The sequence below is a fragment of the Pteropus alecto genome, unplaced genomic scaffold (assembly GCF_000325575.1).
Source record: "Pteropus alecto unplaced genomic scaffold, ASM32557v1 scaffold164, whole genome shotgun sequence".
NCBI lineage: Eukaryota > Metazoa > Chordata > Mammalia > Chiroptera > Pteropodidae > Pteropus > Pteropus alecto.
The window spans coordinates 24,892,061-24,910,048 of NW_006439568.1; the positions used below are offsets into that span (position 1 = coordinate 24,892,061).

Below are 17,988 nucleotides of genomic sequence, written 5' to 3' on the forward strand. Positions count from 1 at the left end.
ACACAGGACCATACATTCAGAGTTCCTCTGGCCAATTTGGAATGAATCTGGAACAGCCTCAATGATGAGCTCTTTGGTTTTGATTTACAGGCACTGTGAAACACTCAGAAATCAAACCCATGTCATCCTTGAGAGCAGACGGTCATTAGCAAAGGGGAGATGTACATTTGATCAAAATGTACAAAATTTATAACAGTGACATTTTAAATATTAGGCCACATGATTTATTCAGTAGTTTTTATGTTCCCAAATTACAATTTATGTCTATTCATAAGACTACAAAAGTTACCATTAGAATTGTCTGTGCTTATAAAATACCCACTTTTTTTAACTGTTATATATACTCATTAACACCAGTCTGTGACGAGTTACATAGAATCATAGGCACTTCAAAGGCTTAAAAAGACGTTTACAACTTAAATGCATTTTGAAGAACAAAAACTGATTTTTCCTTAAACCCCTACTCGTACCTTCAAATTGCAAGAAATTAACAAAAACAGTGGCCAAAGGAATCTGCAGCAACTTCTTAAAATACTGTTAGCATCTTTGGGTTTGCTGAGGCTTGTCAGTAACTCACATCAAATCTTCCCAAAAGAAGATCTGATTAGATACATATGACTAAACAGTTTTCTGGTAACAATCCAATTTTACACATTAATTTGCTGTTGCAAATCTGCCTGAAGCTACAGGTAATGAAAAACAAAGCAAGTGTAAAATGGATAGTCTGACACTTAAAAATTTATACAAAGAGGAGGTTAAAGTTTACATATTTGAAAATCACATATACACTAAATTACCATTATCTGAATTATCCAAAGACAAATTGCACCGTAACAGCTACAAAAGGCATAGAGTTTTGTTTTGTTTTCCAGGGACAAGAGAGGAGAGCAGAGGAGAAGAGAGGAACAACAGATAAATTAACAAAGACCAACTTGGTAAGGTTAATCCGAGACATGCTGATACAAATTAAACAGCTTTTCATCTTTGAACCATTGAATAAAAACAGTCACTTCATATTTGCGCATAAAGGTTTAAACTGATTCCATGAGCGTTGAGAATTTTCATAACATAATATTTTGCCACTGCTATTCACAGAACACGCAGATGTTAAGTTTTAATTTTATGTTGTTCTAAAGAAATACATGAAAAGTTTTAAATACAATGGGATTTTATCATTAAAGTGCCAGAATGGCTCTTTAATGAAAAAAACAAAAACAAAGATCTTCATTATTCTATGCAAAAGCTTTATTTTTAAAAGTTCAGTGATCTCACAAATAGAGACACTAAGTGGGAGTTTCACGCATAAAACTCCTTAGTAGGTGCCTTCTGATAAGCAGCACTGGATGGTTTGCGCTCTCCAAGGTCATAACTTCCTTCATCCTTCTTTCTCATGCGATACACCAACAGCAGGATGAGGAAAATTGCAAAGAGAAAGCCGATAACTCCACCAGCAATGACAGCTGAAACACACCAAAAGGGAGATTACTTTTAGAAAGAATTCAACAGTTGCAGAAACAGCTTTGTCAAACCCAATCTCTTTACAACACTTTTATAAAAGGCTTAATTTAACACGTCCTCCCAAAATTTAAAGCTGGATTCGATGAAGCAACCAGGCAATTGTGCAAATCTGACACTCCTCAGAAAGGTACGATACTTTCTTTGATTAGTATTAATAATACCATCCAAAAGCCTAAATAAGAAAAATCTGGCTGTGAGCTCAACTAATTATTCCATACTTTAAAATTTTTTAGTCTTTTCAGTACTCACACTTTAAAGTCTAATTTGCTAATTGCTTTTTCAATAAAAACACAAAACATGATATAACTGACTTAAATTTTATAAGACTAAATAGGAAAAAAGCATGCAAATTTTTTTCTAGACTTGGGAGTTGGGATTATCCTTTCAAGGATTAAGTGTTCTTAAATCTTGCAAATCTTCCCCCTTTAAAATCAAATATTAATACTTTCATCAGGTAAGTTACAATTAGAGAACATCCTTAATATGCCTTGGGTGCTATTTGTGTCAACTGCCTTCCCTCTGAAGAACTTTTCCTTCTCTTAAATTTATTTTAAAGTCAGAATGGCTTGGAATAAGACTGGTTGATTTTCACATTCTCCTACCCACCACATCCAGTTGTTCGGGACAAATTCAGATCTTGATTCCGCTCCCCGCCCCCTCTGCCGCCAAAATGGCTGGCCAGGGGGTGGGGTGACCAAGCAGACAGAAAATAGAGACAACACTTCCCTAACTCCTGCCTTTCATTCTGGAATGAGATCCCCCGGCCCCCAGACTGCTTTCATTAGAAAAGTGACATCCAGCAAGCTTTGCCTGCATCTCCAAATCTCACTTAGACAAACACAGAGGCCTATTTAAGGACCCTTTCACCTGACTCCTACACTAGGATACTCACCTGCCAGGACTTCCGTTCTTTTAAAGAGATTGTCTGGGTGCTTCTCAGTATACACATTTGGACCCTCTTCAGCTGGTTCCACTTTTCTTTCTGAGTCAGAGGGGTGAACTTTCTCATCGATTTCTTCAGGTGACTGGTATGGACAAAGGGAAAGATTGTATAGGTTTTTGTATAATGTGCTAAAAAGAATAGAAAAGTATATTTCAAAGTTTTTTTTTTTTTTTCAAACAACAAATTTAGGAAATAACTGGAATAATCATCGGTTTGTGTGATTAGGGGTGAGTCCGATGATAAACCCATGTAGTTTATGGTTTTATATAATACCCGTCACATGTACAGGCAAGATGGACAGTGAGTTCATAATAAGCTTAAATAACACAGTTAGATTGTTTTATTTGGCATTTCATAGGATCTCTACTTTCTCACCACTCCTCTGACTTCAGGCTTCCATTTCTCTCTGTCTGCTTCAACCTGTCCCAATCCTCCTTACTCCTTCACCTCTTTGCTACACTGGGCGCTGTGATGACAGCTTTCTTTTAAGCGTTCCTTCTAGGTGTTCTCCAGTGGTTCTTCCTGATCCCACCATATGGGGAGCAGGCCCCTACACTTACTCTGTAATCCTCCCCTTTAGTTAGCACTCTTTCACCTTCAGAAAACCCTAAATTGGAATTTCAGGGGACCTGGGTTCTGCAAGTAGCTCCTGTGTGACCCTGATTGAGTCATACACTTTTCTGGACCTCAGTTTCTTTATCCAATGAAAGACAATCTCAGGCTCCTGGGTAGTCTATAATTCCCTAATATAAATCTAACAACATAACTCAGCATCATTATCATCTACCCAGCAGCCTACAGGACACTGCCCTTGGCCGTGGCACCAAATCAGATCAACTCTGTCTTCTGTTCCATTAATGGTACCAACAATTCTTTTGGCCCCCAAAGTGACTGTTTTTGCACATTCCAAACAGTATCACAATCCTGTCAATCTGCCTTCCCCAATCTCTCAATCTGAGTTCCTTCCTTGGAGTCTCATTTCCATGGCCTTGTTGAGGTCTTTATCACATCATAGCCAAGCACTTTTCTTACAGCAACTTCATAAGTGTGGCAGTTTCTGGTCTTGCCCCCAGCCCAACCCCCAGCAGGAAACCCTGCGGGCCATTTCTATTTGCACTTATTTACCAAGATTGATCTTAAAATCTGTACCCTGGTTCCTGCATTTCACCTAACTCCAACCCAAATTTTTCATTTCTTTCATTGTCCATTTGTCCTTGACAAAGCCCTCCCTTGTCTTTCGCCTCTCTAAAGTCCCCTGTATTATAGTCTACCACACCAGCACATAAATCATCTATTGGCTTTGTAACATCCAGTTCCAACACTGGCCATCTTGTGAGTCACCTGCAGTTACAATGAAACTTGAAAATTGAAAAAAAAAAAAAAAAAAGGCAAGCCCTACCATTAGACATTCTGTTTCAATTGGTCTGCGATGGGGAAGCTACCACTGATTTTTGTTGTTGTTTTTTAAAGCTCTTCAGATAACTCTATGGTTTGAGATCCACTAGATTAGAGAAATTCAGCTCAAATGCATTGCCTATTCTCTATGAGCCTTAAGTTCTTGTTGGTCAACAGCACTAATGACAAACTGTCAACTGCATTGGGCTATTACTGTAGACAATAATCCCGTTAGCTCTACTATTCTTTCCCAGAACAGCCAACCATCTTTATTAGGACTCTAAGCTGTGGCCCAGTTAAGTGACTGATTGCTTTCCGAAGGCCAGAGTTCATCCAATATGGCAGCCTGCTACCTGTAGACGGTTAAATAACAAGAAAAGATCTCACCTCCCTGGGGTGTCTTAAAATCACGGGCATTTCTAGAAAGGACTATAAGCTAGAACAGGTAGATCCATTTGAACTCCAGAGTATGTAAGGTCAATGGGTCCTGGCCTCAGTGAACAGAGCACTAAGTTTTCACTGAAGACAGTATGTAATAAAGAGTGATACAGTGTCTTACCTTCCCAAGTTGCAGGAAACCCTGTACTCACTGAAACCTCAACATGCTGTGACTTTCAAAAAGCAGAGGCCATGGAAAAAATTATCATTTCACAGCTGTACAGAATGTCCCCCAAATTCTACTATCCTCTTGCATTATTGTGAGAGAAAATATGAAAGGTCTTCCCAGGCCTTAATGTACCAAAGTAAAGCAGAAGAGGGAAGCTTAGTGGTAGTATTTATTCTGCTTGAGTTTTCTCCATTCTTCTCATGGAAATCCCATCACTAATTGGCTGCCTGACAGAAGGACAGACAACTCAACAGATAAGAGAATGGATTATCTGGGTACTAATCAGAAACCTTTTCATTGCTTGTTAGCGCTGCTACTACAGGTTAGGAAAGGGAAGAGAAAACTCAGAAAGGTGGATTCCCAGGTTTGTGGCTAGGGAAGGAGGTAAGCGCATTCTGGAGGCAAGTGAAATGGACACACAGTATCTACTATGATATTAGAGACTGAGTTCAACTTAACTACCGCTCTTATGATGAAGTGATTCCCCCTCAGGTTTTTTGAGTCTCTAAAATCATTTGAGAGAGGTTACACTTCAGTTCCCCCTAACTCAGCTTCCAATCCAGCAGCCAAGAAGCAGCTTGCATCCCACGGGTCTGAGTGTGGAGACAAGAGGTCTCTAAGAGCTGGAGTCACTGTGTACTCAGAGGAATGGTCCATCAGTGCACAGCTCCGGGTGCTCTGGATGGAACATTCATTCTTTAAACTGGAAAGTTTTATTGTATGGAAGCAGGGGCCTGACTAAGAAGAATTCTTTCCAGAGTAGAGAACGAATCTGAAATATCTTAACTCTAGTATATACGTGCAAAATGAAAGTACAAAAAGGCAGCAGAGATGATTAAATGAAGCCAATTAAAGACCTGTCACATCCACATCTGGTTGTTTAAATGCCATGAGAATGTAATGGAAGTAAAAAATTAAGAGCAATGCTCTGCATGAACAAATAACTGTCCTTTTTATTTTTTTGTCACATAAATTTATAAAAAACTAGACAGACTATCTATAACGGTGACATTAATGCCACTTTGAGACCCATTCAAAAGTAAAGTCTACATTAATGGTATCCTAGAGGCAATGTTTAATTTAGCTGTGCCATGTAACTACAAAATAGGAAATTTAATCACTATTATTAATATTCATTATCAATATTATCAATTATCAGTACTTAGAACAGTATTTGACACAACGAGTAACACTCAAATCTCCTATGAATGAATGAAATTTTATTATGACATTGAACACAAATGATACTAGGAATATAAATATATTAAAATGTTTGGAGATCTTAAATTTCCTTAAAGCCATTTTAAAAAACTTAACTCAATTTTTAATCCATTGCTATGAACTGACCAAAACTCTACATCAGATTAGGTTTGGTTTAGGATACTACTTTTTATCACTGAAAGCCAAAACTGTTACCTCTAGCAAGTGAGCCCAAATGGTCACTGACTTCAAGAGATTCAGTCGTGACAAACAGTCAAATAAAAATGTGGTAAAGCCAAATGCATCTTCAGCAGCCATACTGGATAATTACGGCCATATGCTCGGAGGTGGTCGGCCATCCTACCATCAAATGCACCTGTTACTTTTCATGTGTCCCCTTGCCCTTCTTTCTTTCATTCATTCAACTTGATACATTTATGGAGCAGCTACCATGCGTGGACTGGCACATGCCACGTATGTCTGCCTCTGTGCTCACAGTGCTTCTCCTTTCTTCCCTATCACCTGGCCTGTGAAGTCAGTCAGCTACTAACAGTTAACTGACCCTTCTTACTCCTACAGAGAATACTCCAGTCTGGAGAGGGTTGACCTGGCTTCTGCATATCTGCAGACACCCATCCAGCTGAGTCATTCACCATTCTCTTCACAGACACTGGGAGGACAGAGGAAGGAGGACGGTGGTGGGGGAGAGTTGTGGGGGAGGGCACTGGAGGACAAAGGCACTCTAGTGAGATCACAAAAATGAAAGGCAGGAAGCCTGCCTGTGTTCCTGCCCGCAGAGAGGCACATCTTACTCCAGAGAATTCCTGTCACTACCTTCATGACACAACCTTCCACATCCTATCTGCTACTGAAGCTTAGCAGCACCTCATTTATAACCATAGATGGGTGAGCTCCAAAAAGAGACACTTGTGTTTCTTAGTTTCTGTAAGCAGCATGCTCCCCTGGACTGTCTACAAAGTCTACCACTAAAGTTATTACACACGCTCATCTGGAAGTTGTCTTGGTCTCAAGTGCTCTAACCAAACTCAGTTAAGGTTCACAGAGTGTTCACCAGGTCATAGGGGCCACATTACCCACCCTCATATTTAATTTCCTCAATGATCCATGAGGAGTGGGCTCAGAGAAGCTCAGAAACTTGATCAGATCCAGGGTTTGAATAACTTAGGCCTTCTTCAGACTTTTAATATTCATTTTACAGCTTATACAGCTTACCTAGTAGTGGGTGGTCAGCTAATTGCCATATAATGTTAGGGCCAAAATCACACGTCTCATGGGTTTCATAAGCTAGTAGTTTTGCTCTAAGGCCAAAAGCATTATTTCTTACTAAGTCAGCTCTCAAAATAAATATAGAGAGATGTACTCAGATTCATCATTATCATTGAAAGAGGTCAGAGTTCATATACCACTGATGGTGGGCAGTAGAGACTTTAAGAAAAACATATTGTGACCAGTATCTGGAATCTCCTCATTCCATAACCTATTTCATCTGAAGTTCACAATGGTTTTAACTCAGAACAAATTCTTTAAGAAATGAAAACAAATTTTCTCGGCTTGAGCACAATAAATGGAAAAGGTTTTTCCTCTTAACTTGTCTGTGTGTTCCTTAAGAAGGAGCACCCTTATAGATGTCTAACTAATGTACTGTATACTTGAACCTAACTTAAATAATTTTTTTTTTTTTAAAAAGGAGCACTCTGTAAAGAATATTCATATATAAGCTAGGCCTGAGTGATAAAAGTGGTACGTAGAATGAGCTGCAAAGCCATGAAAAGACACGGGGGAACCTCAAATGCACATCACTAGATGAATGAAGCCAGTGTGAAAGGCTATACATTGTATGATTCCAACCATATGATGTTCTGGAAAAGGTACTACTATGGAGACAGCAAAAAGATCAGTGGTTGCCAGGGGCTCAGAGGACACAAGGGAGGGATGAATGGACAGAGCAGAGAAGACTTTTAGGCAGTAAAACTGTTCTGTATGATTCCATAATGATGGGTATGTCATTATATGTTCGTCAGAACCCACAAAATGACAACACCAGGAGTGAACCCTAACATAAACTATGGACTTTAGGTGATAACGACATGTCAATGTAGGTTCTTTGATTATAACAAATGTACCACTCTGGTGCAGGGTGTTGATATCGGGGGAGGCTGTGCATATGTGGGGGCAGGGATATATGGGAACTCTCTGTACTTTCCACTCAATTTTGCTATGAATCTGAAACTGCTCTAAAAAACAAAGTCTATTTAACACACAACAAAGTAGGTGGGTAAATGTCAAAACATCAAGACTAAGTAACAGCCCTTTAAATAATATAATGAAAAAAACATTTGTCCTCATATATTGTTAAATGAGGCTTCTTAAAAGAACCATTCTTGGATAATTAAATAAAGGAACATTTATAGTAACCTGGTAATGAGATGAAAAACAAAACACACCTTCGTCTGAGCAGGTACCTTGTTCTGTATCTTCAGCGTCGTGGTTTCTGCTTTTGGAACAGCACTAGTGAACGGCATCTTTGGAAGCGGTCGAGATGTTGTCAGCTCAGGACTCTCTACATCCTCATCAGCTCCTGAAAAAGGAAGCAAAGGTGAGCTGAGTACATGAATCACATTTCCACATTATCAGACAACACTGTCTAAGGCTGACACTGACAGAGCCATGTTCTTTCAAAATATCTGCTAATCAAGAATTCAGTGGTGTAGGCGTAAAAAAGTAAAAAATAAGGGATTGTAAGCTGACAAGGTCCTTGCAATCTGCGAGGTTGACCAAGGGTTGCCTTGCCTAAAATAATTTAATTAATTAATTGATTAATTAATTAAAAAAAAGAATTCGGCAGTCTTCATTGAAATGAAGAAGTAATTTCGAAGTGGATATGTGGGTAGCATGGCAATTTTTAAAAATACTTTTACTGTCTTGAACACTCTGAAGTAGCCCATCTGGAAGTTGGCTGCAGTGATCAGTCTCTCCTGCTCAATGAGATTTCTTCCCTTCTACATGCTACAGTTTCTATTTTAAAACATGAAACAAGGGAAAAAGGAAGACTCTCCCACAGCTGACCCCATCTCTGATGGAGCTGCTGCTCCCCTTTTCCAGTGCCGCTGTGGGTTCTCACTGGCTCATTTCCTCACCGTCTACTCTAGTCTCTGCTCTACTCACTCTCGTCAGATTTTCCCTGTCGTCACACTACTGGTACCATTTTGTTAAGTGGGTGCACAATGTCCTTCACATTGCTAGATCCGATGGCATTTTCTAGAGTGGTCCTCATCTGTGGAACCTCCCTGCACCACTGGACACTTGTCAACCATTATCTCCTTCTTGATACACTGTCTGGATTTCTATGACTCTGACTGCATGCTTTTCCCCTCATCTCTCTGGCTATTTCTCAATCTTCTTTGCAGGATCATTCTCTTCTACCTGGACACAAAATATCAAGAATTCCTTAAGATTCAGCCCTAGGCTTCTTCTTACTCTACATTTTTTATCTTACCCACGAACATGGCTTCGATTACCACCTATATACAAATGAAACCTAAGCTTATATATTAGTTTATACCACTCCTCGGAAATTCAGACCTATATATCCACTGGCCTACTTGACATTCTCACTCGAATGACTCCAAGGTACTATATATCTCTACCATGTCCCAAATAGAAATCATCATTGCTCTCCCTCCCCCCGGTAAGCCTGGTGTTACCCCGCACTAAATGGATCCCTCCATTTCCTATAAACCACAACCCTGACTTCCTCTTCCTTACTGCCATCAAACCCATCACCCAGTTCTCTCGATTGTACCTTCTTAACACCTCTCCACTCTAACATCTTTCTACAGTTCCAGGGCCACCGCCCCGACCCAGGCCACCATAGTCCTTCCGTGCACCAACATAACTACCCTCTTCCCAAGAGCCTTTCAGCCCACTGTCCACAAACTGGCTGTGACCCCATCATCTTCCTGCTTAAAACTATGACAATGGCTCTCTACTGCTTTTCAGATAGAAAATGCCTAAAGCCCACCCTTGCCTACCTTTCCAGCTTCCTTGAGCAACGTTTTCCCTGTCGTCCCCTATGGTCCAGCTGTGGTCCCCTCATCTTGTGCCAGAAGGCAAGCCTTGTTAATTCCTCACCTCTGGACCTCAGCGCAAAAGTCATTCTCAGGAAAGGCCTGCCTTCCACATGAAGTCAGAGTCTTCTGTTAAATGCATTTTTAGAACCACCTTTCTTACCCTAATTGCATTTATCACAAGTTTGTAATGATGCATTTATCTGTATAACTATTGAATAAAGTCTCTGCTACTGGACTGGAGGCTCTATAAGGCCAAGGGATTGCATCTGGTCTGTTCCCCGAGTGCCTAACAGAGTCCCTAGCACATGCAGGCTCTGATCCAGTATTTGCTAGCACATGCAGGCTCTGATCCAGTATTTGTTCAACAAGTGACTAACCACCAACGGCCATCTGGGCACTTTTTTTTTTTTTTTTTACCTTTAACCACAATAACATTTGAGAATTTCTGATATTCAAATATGACATTCTTTTAAAGTTTATCATTTGTCAAATTTGTAGCAACTCAAATAAACTCAAACTCTATAACTCAACTATCCTGTTTCCTCAGACAGGAACAAAGGATGGAATACCTCCAAATTCCTCCTCACAGAATCATGTAAATGACATAAGTGGTTTGAAAAGTAAGAGGTAACATGCTGGAAACAGTACAATAGCTATGACTACAGTTCATTTTTTAATATTTTAATAATCAACTGTCTCTTTTAATTTCAGCATGTACACTCATTATACAGAGAAGAAAGGGCAGGGTAAATATTGGAATAAATATGGGATTTGGCATTAACAAACAAACTAACAAACTTAGTACTGGTTCTGGCATTTATTAACTCTGTGATCTAAGGCAAGCAATGTTTGAGTCTTAGTTTCTTCATCTGTAAAATGGGGAAAACAATAACTAACTCCCAGAGGTGCAAATGTGATATATATTTGAAAACATTCTTTACACGTTATGTAAATATGTCATTAATAATGATGGCTCCAGAAATACAGTGCTCTTTTCTATCAGCTTACTTAGTTTTCCTTCAAACTTTTACATATAATATGCTTGATTTGCTCCTACGATGAATCATTTTCTTACAAAAAAAATTTCAACGAGAAATAAAAAAATTTCCCATTAAGGGCTTTCAAGAGCCCCTTGTCACAACAGTTCCAAACATGAATCACCAAACGAGGGGTGTGGAGAATCTGTTGAGAGAGAGAGAGATTCTATAAAGGAAAAAATTCCCTGAAGCCAGTGCTCCTGAAGTTAGAGACAGAGGAGTGGTCTGCCTGCCGCAGGCAGCTCTTTGGCCATATTTATTACCTTTAGCAAAAAGACTGGCCCTCTTGCCCAAACCAGAAACCCGGGAGCCCCACTGACCACATTTCCCTCATCCTTGACTTTCAGCTCTACCGTCCTCTCTGCCTGAGACATCCGGGCTACCCCGGAGCCCAGAGCCTGCTTCCATCTGGGAAACTCCTGCTGACACTATCTTGGCCAGACCAGCATCTTCATCGTGGAGCTGTTTCTTTCTCTATGTTCTCACTGTTCACCGAATCTCTTCTTTTTTTAGAAAATAGCATTTTCTTCTACTTATAAAAAGATTACATGTCAACAAAAAAAAGGAATACATTTTCACGGATGAAATTTCAAAACATGTAAATACAGAAAGGAATAAATAAAATTATTCTATGATCAGAGAAAGCATTGTTAAGATTTTTATTTACTGATATTGATGTGTTCCTAGCACCTGGAATGGTATCTGTTCTCCCATGTGGTAGGTGTTTATAAAAACTTATTGAATAAATGAACAAACATCTTTTGTATCTTCTCATCTTCTCAGTTTTTCATTTCTGACACAATAGCTCCACTCTCTGAGGACTCTCCTGAGCTCTCGGAGTGCTCCTTTTTAATAGTACTCTCTTCTAGTTTCACCATGAAAACATCGTCCTATCTCTCCAAATGTAATACATTTTTTTCTGTGAGTTCTCTTCTCTCTGTTTCTGTCCTCTCTCCATTTTGGAGTGTGGGGAGGTCTCTACTTTTTTTTTTTTTTTACAAATTTTTCCATAAATGCCCGGGGAGCCTTGGTAGTCTTCTCACCACCAAATGGGAAACAACAAAAAGCTGACCGGAAGCTCGGAGCACGCAGGAGAGGTCTGACGAATGTGGACGTCATCAGCTAAGACGGAGCTGTGTGTGTGGCTGGCAAGCTCCCAATGCCAGTATTACGGAGTTGTTTCCTTCGAGTTGATCCAGTTACCCAGAGAGGGTAAAGGCCAGAACTGACTGGGAGAAGGAAACTGGGAATAGCTCAGCATTAAATAACTCAGTCCAAGAACTTGCTCTCCCTGTTTTCAATTTGGTACCTCCAGCCCCATCTGTGCCCGGTACACTTCCAGCCCAAAGACCCTCTGTTTTATCCTCTCCAGATAATAAGCCTCCAGTTTTCTTCTTAGATTGGGAGCATGAGTCCCTCTGCTGCATTATGGTGGGAAGAAATCAGGGAATGTACTTGCTTTTAAAATAGACTTTCAACCAATCATCCTGAGTTTAGTAGCACTTCCACCTTCCGCCTAGGGCCACCAGTTCCTGGGCCTCAAGGGGACTCTGCTGTGTTCAGTGGGCTGCTTCTTGGCTCCCTGCCCCTACCGCCGCTGCTGGCTAACTCAGCTTATCTGTCAAGTCTCTTATCACTACCCAATCTGCTTCCCAGCTTTAAAAACATGGTGGCCTTTGTCTCCTCTATTACAAAGGCCCAGATCCTTTACTGTCAGTGTAGATGGGCATTGAAAGGCATGTATGTTCAATACACCATCTTGAACCAGGGCCATTTAACCATTTAACACCTAAATGTTTGATGTATAGCACTTTCCTACGTTATGTCACCCATGACATGCTGTTACAATTATTTTTTCTCATTTCTATATTTCTGTCGTCAGACTCTTGGTTCCTTGAGGACAGGGACCAAGTCTTTCTTATCCCTGTGTCCCAAGAACATGGCATAGTATCTGGCACACAGCAAATGCCTTTGAAATGTTTAAGTGAATGGCTGAAGTTTTCATATTTGCAAATGCCTATTTTAGTACACATACATAGCTCGGCCCCACCTCCTCACGTGGGAAGTATCCCCTGGAACTTCAGCCATTTTTTTCCAGTCCATTTGCTTTCCCACTGGATAACTTGATAGAAGTGAAGACGAAGGTAACACTGGCCAACGCCCTAAAGTAGCCCAGTTTCCAGCTGAGACTGGCCATCATCGAGGCAGGGTCTCCTAATTCCAGAGTGGGGTTTTATGACACACGGAGGCAGCACAGCAAAGCAGTGGTTGAGAACACGCTCTCCAGTCCACCTCCCTGCTCTCCATCACAGCTCCATTACTTTCTAGCAGCGTGATCTGACGCAAGCTACGTAATCTCTCTGTGCCTCAGGTTTTTTCACGTGAAAAATGGAGACAGTAATAGAGCTGTCCTTATACAGATGTTAAAAGGATAGGAACAGCACCTGACACACAGTAAGTGCTTTGCAGACTTTAGCTACAACTTCTACTACCTTTAAGCTGAAAATTAACATCCTCTGTGCAGTGCAAGGAGCTTTCCAAGGTCCCGAATGATGCACTTCTTTGCAACAATGATCTGCCCAAGGCTGGAGCCAAGGCAGCCGTAATGGCAGCATACATTTAAGCACCAGCTTAATCCATCTGGTGAGTGGGTTTAGGATTTCGACTGACCCACTCCAAACCCTTTTCATCTGGATAGGAGGAGAGGAGATCGGCAAAGGGACAGGACTATGTACCTTCTTTCTCATAATAAACTTAAGGACATTCTTGGCAGAAATCAGCAAAATGGTTTGGACAATAGCTACAGGTCTCTAACAACTCTTAGATTCTAAGACCTGTGAAATGGGGACAAAAAAGTATCCATATTTATTATGTCTTGGGACATTTTGAAGAAGACTGTTACAAAGCACTTTTGAGGTGCTAAAGAAAAAAAAGAGGTGCCATGAGTGAAATATATTAATAGAGTTGTGGGCTATGGAGAACCAGTCTTTTCACACTCAATCTGCATGTGTGATATATATCACTCTCCCAAGAATAACTAGGGCTATTTTTGCATTAGGATTGTACTGTAAGCTCACCGTTACTAGGTCAGCCACCACCTCTCTTGTTTTTCTCAGACTTGCCATTTTCTAACTTAAAGCACTCACTCTCATATAGCCAGATCTCTACCAAAGATACAGTGGATTTTTATTTGTTCTGGGTCACTCTGAAGCCCAGGACAACCTGTCAGACATCTATGTTGAGCATAACTATTACCATTTATTGAATCTACAATGAAAATTCAAAGCAAGAAATGTCCCGGATAAGACTTCCTTAGCATGCTGCTAATCAAATTCCTGACTTAGTCATTAATTAAATATACGCACAAACTCTTCCTCTTTCTCAGCTTCTTGGGGGCCATACCTGGCATAGGTGAAACATTTACCAGGTATGGTAGAATGCAAAAACAGCCAGAATCGTTTATTCCCCCGTATCCACATCTTCCGCAATGCGATTTTGTAGCTCCTTTCATTAAGAAGTGAGCTAGCTTTATGACTTGCTTCGACCAATAACATGTGGTAGTGATGCTATGCTAGTTCTAAGCCTAGGCTTTAGGAGGCTCTGTACACTTCTGCTCTCTTGAGATCTCTGCCTTCTCCTTGAGAACAATGGCTGGCCTACTGGAGGATGAGAGACCGTGTGGACCAAAACCAAGTCTGCCCAGCTGTCCCAGAGCTATGACAGAGCCCAGCAAAGATCAGCAAAGCTGCATATCCTACCTGCGGCTGACTACCGATGTGTGTGGGAGCCCAGCCTAAACTGCCAACCCATAGAATAATGAGCTAAATAAATGACTGTTGTTTTTTTTAGCCACTATGTTTTGGGGTGGTTTATTATACATCATTATTGAGACAACAGATAACTGATACACCAAGAGAGTTGAGAATATCCCTGTACAATCATTTCACTCGACTGCTACATTCTCCTTCCTATTTTTGAGCAATACACTAGGAGTAAGAAAGTATAACTCTTCTTGGTCTCATTGATAATCCTTAATATAGGGTTGGCAGTTTTATAAAACTGGTGTTTGAGGGATTATTTAAGGATGATTTCCATGACATCACTGAGAAAGGCTTAATAATAAAGTTAAAAGCTAATATTGACAGAACATTGACTACATGCCAAGCAGCAAACTCCAAGAGCTATAGATGTGTCAACCCCTTTAATCCTCACAACATGCCTATGTGGTAGAAGCTTCCATTCTATAACTGAGGAGATGGAGGTTCAGCCAAATTAAATACTCTCTATGATCTCATGGCTTAGGTGACGGAGAGCAGAATTCACACCCAGGCACTCTGACTCCAAAGGGCATGCTGTTAACCACTATGCACCTGCCTGTGTCCCTGAAGTAAGTCCTAGGAGGGGTAAGTGGTGGTGGGGGCGGGGATGGGGCGGGGAGAAGGGAGAGAGGGAGAGGAGAGAAGGAGAGAGGGAACAAGCATGTAGAATGGAGGCGAGTGTGAAAGCAGCCAGACTTACCCGAGCCTGACGCAGAGGCATAGTCATCATCATCAATAGGATATACTCCTGAAGCATCTTCAATGGAGCTGTTGTCCAGGTACATGTCTTTATCAGACGTCAGCTCTGCCCTCTGGGAAAGGAAAGAGAAGGGATTCAGGATGGAGAGATTAAGAAACATGCTTATTTGTCTCACTGTTCAGGTTTACACTACGGTGACCACCCTTCCCTCTCCTCCATTCCTCTGAACTCCCATCTCCGGCCCTACCCCTCCTCAGATGTGCAGGAAGGGCTGACCGCACATGAACGCCTGAAAGAAGACTACGTAGCCTGATCCAGCAGAATTAGGGTGGCTCAGAGACCTAGCACCTATCATACGCTTACTCTGTCTGAATTTCAATGGTCCCAGTGGTAGTTTTAAGCCATCTCAGGCATTCTCTTTATCACAAAGTCACTGTGAAGCTCCCTGCCTGGGAAAACTACAAAACATTGAAATCATTTAAGACTTTATTGGGTCTGTATATAAAGATATGACGGCGCTGAGGCTAAATCATTACCATCAACACCCACCAGATGTTTGCAGGCCTGGTCATGCTCAGAGCTTTGGTCATGCTCATCACTGCAGCCAAGAGCTCCCAGCCACCAGGCAGCCCAGGGCTTCTGCCACAGCCCGGATCCATGCACAGGCCAGGCATGGCGCCCTGCAAGGGGCAGTGCCTGCTAGGCTCAACTGACAAAAGCGAAAGCCCACTGTGAGCCTGCTTCTACGGCTCATTGGCTTAGCAGGGTCTTAATGACAAATGCAGATAAACCCGCACAAGCACTTTTGATAGTACTGGTGAGAGCAAATCACACGCTCCTGTACATTGAGAGGGATCATTCACTAAGTATACCAGTTCCACAGCTTCTTAGCACTTCAATAAGAGTTTTAGTATTAAAATTCAACCTAATCCTGCCAGAAGAGTAACACATATGAATTGAAGGTAAAGTAGACTATAATTTTTTTTCAAATGGTTTCAGTAAATTGATATTTTACCACTAATATCTCATGAAAGCCCAGAAACAAATAAATCAGACTCCGAGATTCTAAACAATATTTGTGTTTGGAAACAGGCAACAGTCATTATTGTCCTATTTTTAAAATTCAAATGGAATGTTTGTTCCTAATAAGAATTATTAAAAAAAAAAAAAAACATTTCCCTCCCTACATTGGCTTTCATTAGATTTCCTCTTAAAAATAAAACTTTCTGTTCCAGCAGTTGCTGTGACTGAAGCCAGCCTATGAGGACAGACGGGTCCAGCCCTCATAACAGTACCACTTTATTCTCTCAAGTTTCAGTTGCTGGCTAGAGAGGCTGAAGTATTTTAAACCTGAGCCCACATTCTCCACCAGGCTTCAGTGTCAACTCACAGGAAAGCATGGGAACCCATTTCGTCTGGGCTACCACACCGGCACATTCTGAGAACTGAAACCTGAGGGGCTGATTTTCCCGTGGGCTGGCTTGCAGGCATTGAATGACCACCTGGAGCCAAGAGCGTGCTGGAATTCTTCTGCTAGAATGGTCAGAGTTAACTTTGTCATCTGAGGCCACCGTGCATTATACTGGTTTCCAAGGCTAGCACCATTCCAGGCTGCAGTTCCCAAAGCTTGTGAACTGTATCAAGAGCCCTGCATTCCATAGCTCTACAATCAATTTAACTGACCCCTATTAGACTCATAGCTCCTTTGAAGGCAAGGACTGTGCCTCAATTCGTCATTTATCCAACCTAACTCACCACAGTCACAGTATCTGGCTGTAGTAGGTGCTCAGTTAATGCCGCTTGGACTGTATGTGGTCCCGCCTAAAAGCAATTCTCGGTCCTGCTTGTATGATCCTTTGTCCTATGAACTTCATCTGGACGACCCTCTTTTTCTCTAAAATCCTGTCTACTCCAAAACAGGCTCTGATTTCTCCAGTCCATATATGTTCCCTAGTGACAAACTACTATTTTGGATTTTGCAGCATATGAACCATGTAAGACATAAACTGTCACAGTAATTTTTAACTGTTTCATGTGTATTTCTCTTGTCCCTTGGCCGAAAACAACTCACTGAAGGCAGGTCTTCAATGACCGCTGTGTACTCCCTGTCCCTCTAGGTGCACAGATGCTAAATAAATATTTGTTGACTGAGATTACCTAAAACAAACTAGCCTTTGACGTAGCTTTCAGAGTTAATCCATGTCACATGACCTCCGGGATTCCTACAGTAAAAATCTCCCAATTCTATACCTGAGAGATCATCTGCCCACACATTTTGCATTGCATCCACTTAAATAACCTAGAATCTTAAAAGCAGATAACAGAAACTCCATTTACATATTAGAAACACACTTCCCTTTTCCTAACATTTCTTGAATGACTTTCATTTTCCTCTTGGCTCTGTCAAAGAAGTTTGATGAGGAATGGGTAACATCGAGATATTTAATCCTTGTGTGTAAATTAAATTTTTTTCATTAGGTTACCCAGTTGTCTGGACTGAAACATGTGTCAAACTAACAGGCAGATGGGCCAGAAACATCTCCCAGAGATTCTGGCCACCTCACAGCTCAGTCACAATGGGTAGCCTGACAAGCACCCAACTTCCCCAGGATAGCCACCTCCTTACCAGGAGCTGTCAGGCCTGAATACAAGTCTTGGGGTGGAGGTCAGGGCATGTCT

The 17,988-nt window shown here is 41.2% G+C and overlaps 1 protein-coding gene across 1 annotated transcript in view; it reads right to left on the reverse strand.

Annotated features, from left to right (window-relative positions):
* Positions 1-201: 201 nt before the first annotated feature.
* SDC2 (syndecan 2) overlaps positions 202-17,988 on the reverse strand; it is a 104,990-nt gene continuing 87,203 nt past the window's right edge. Inside the window, exons 2-5 of the mRNA XM_015592940.2 lie at positions 15,310-15,421; positions 8,129-8,262; positions 2,411-2,543; positions 202-1,460 (exon numbers count right to left, since the gene is read on the reverse strand). Coding sequence (XP_015448426.1) covers positions 1,297-1,460; positions 2,411-2,543; positions 8,129-8,262; positions 15,310-15,421 — 543 coding nt within the window. The 3' untranslated portion in view covers positions 202-1,296. The remainder of the gene's footprint in view (positions 1,461-2,410; positions 2,544-8,128; positions 8,263-15,309; positions 15,422-17,988) is intronic.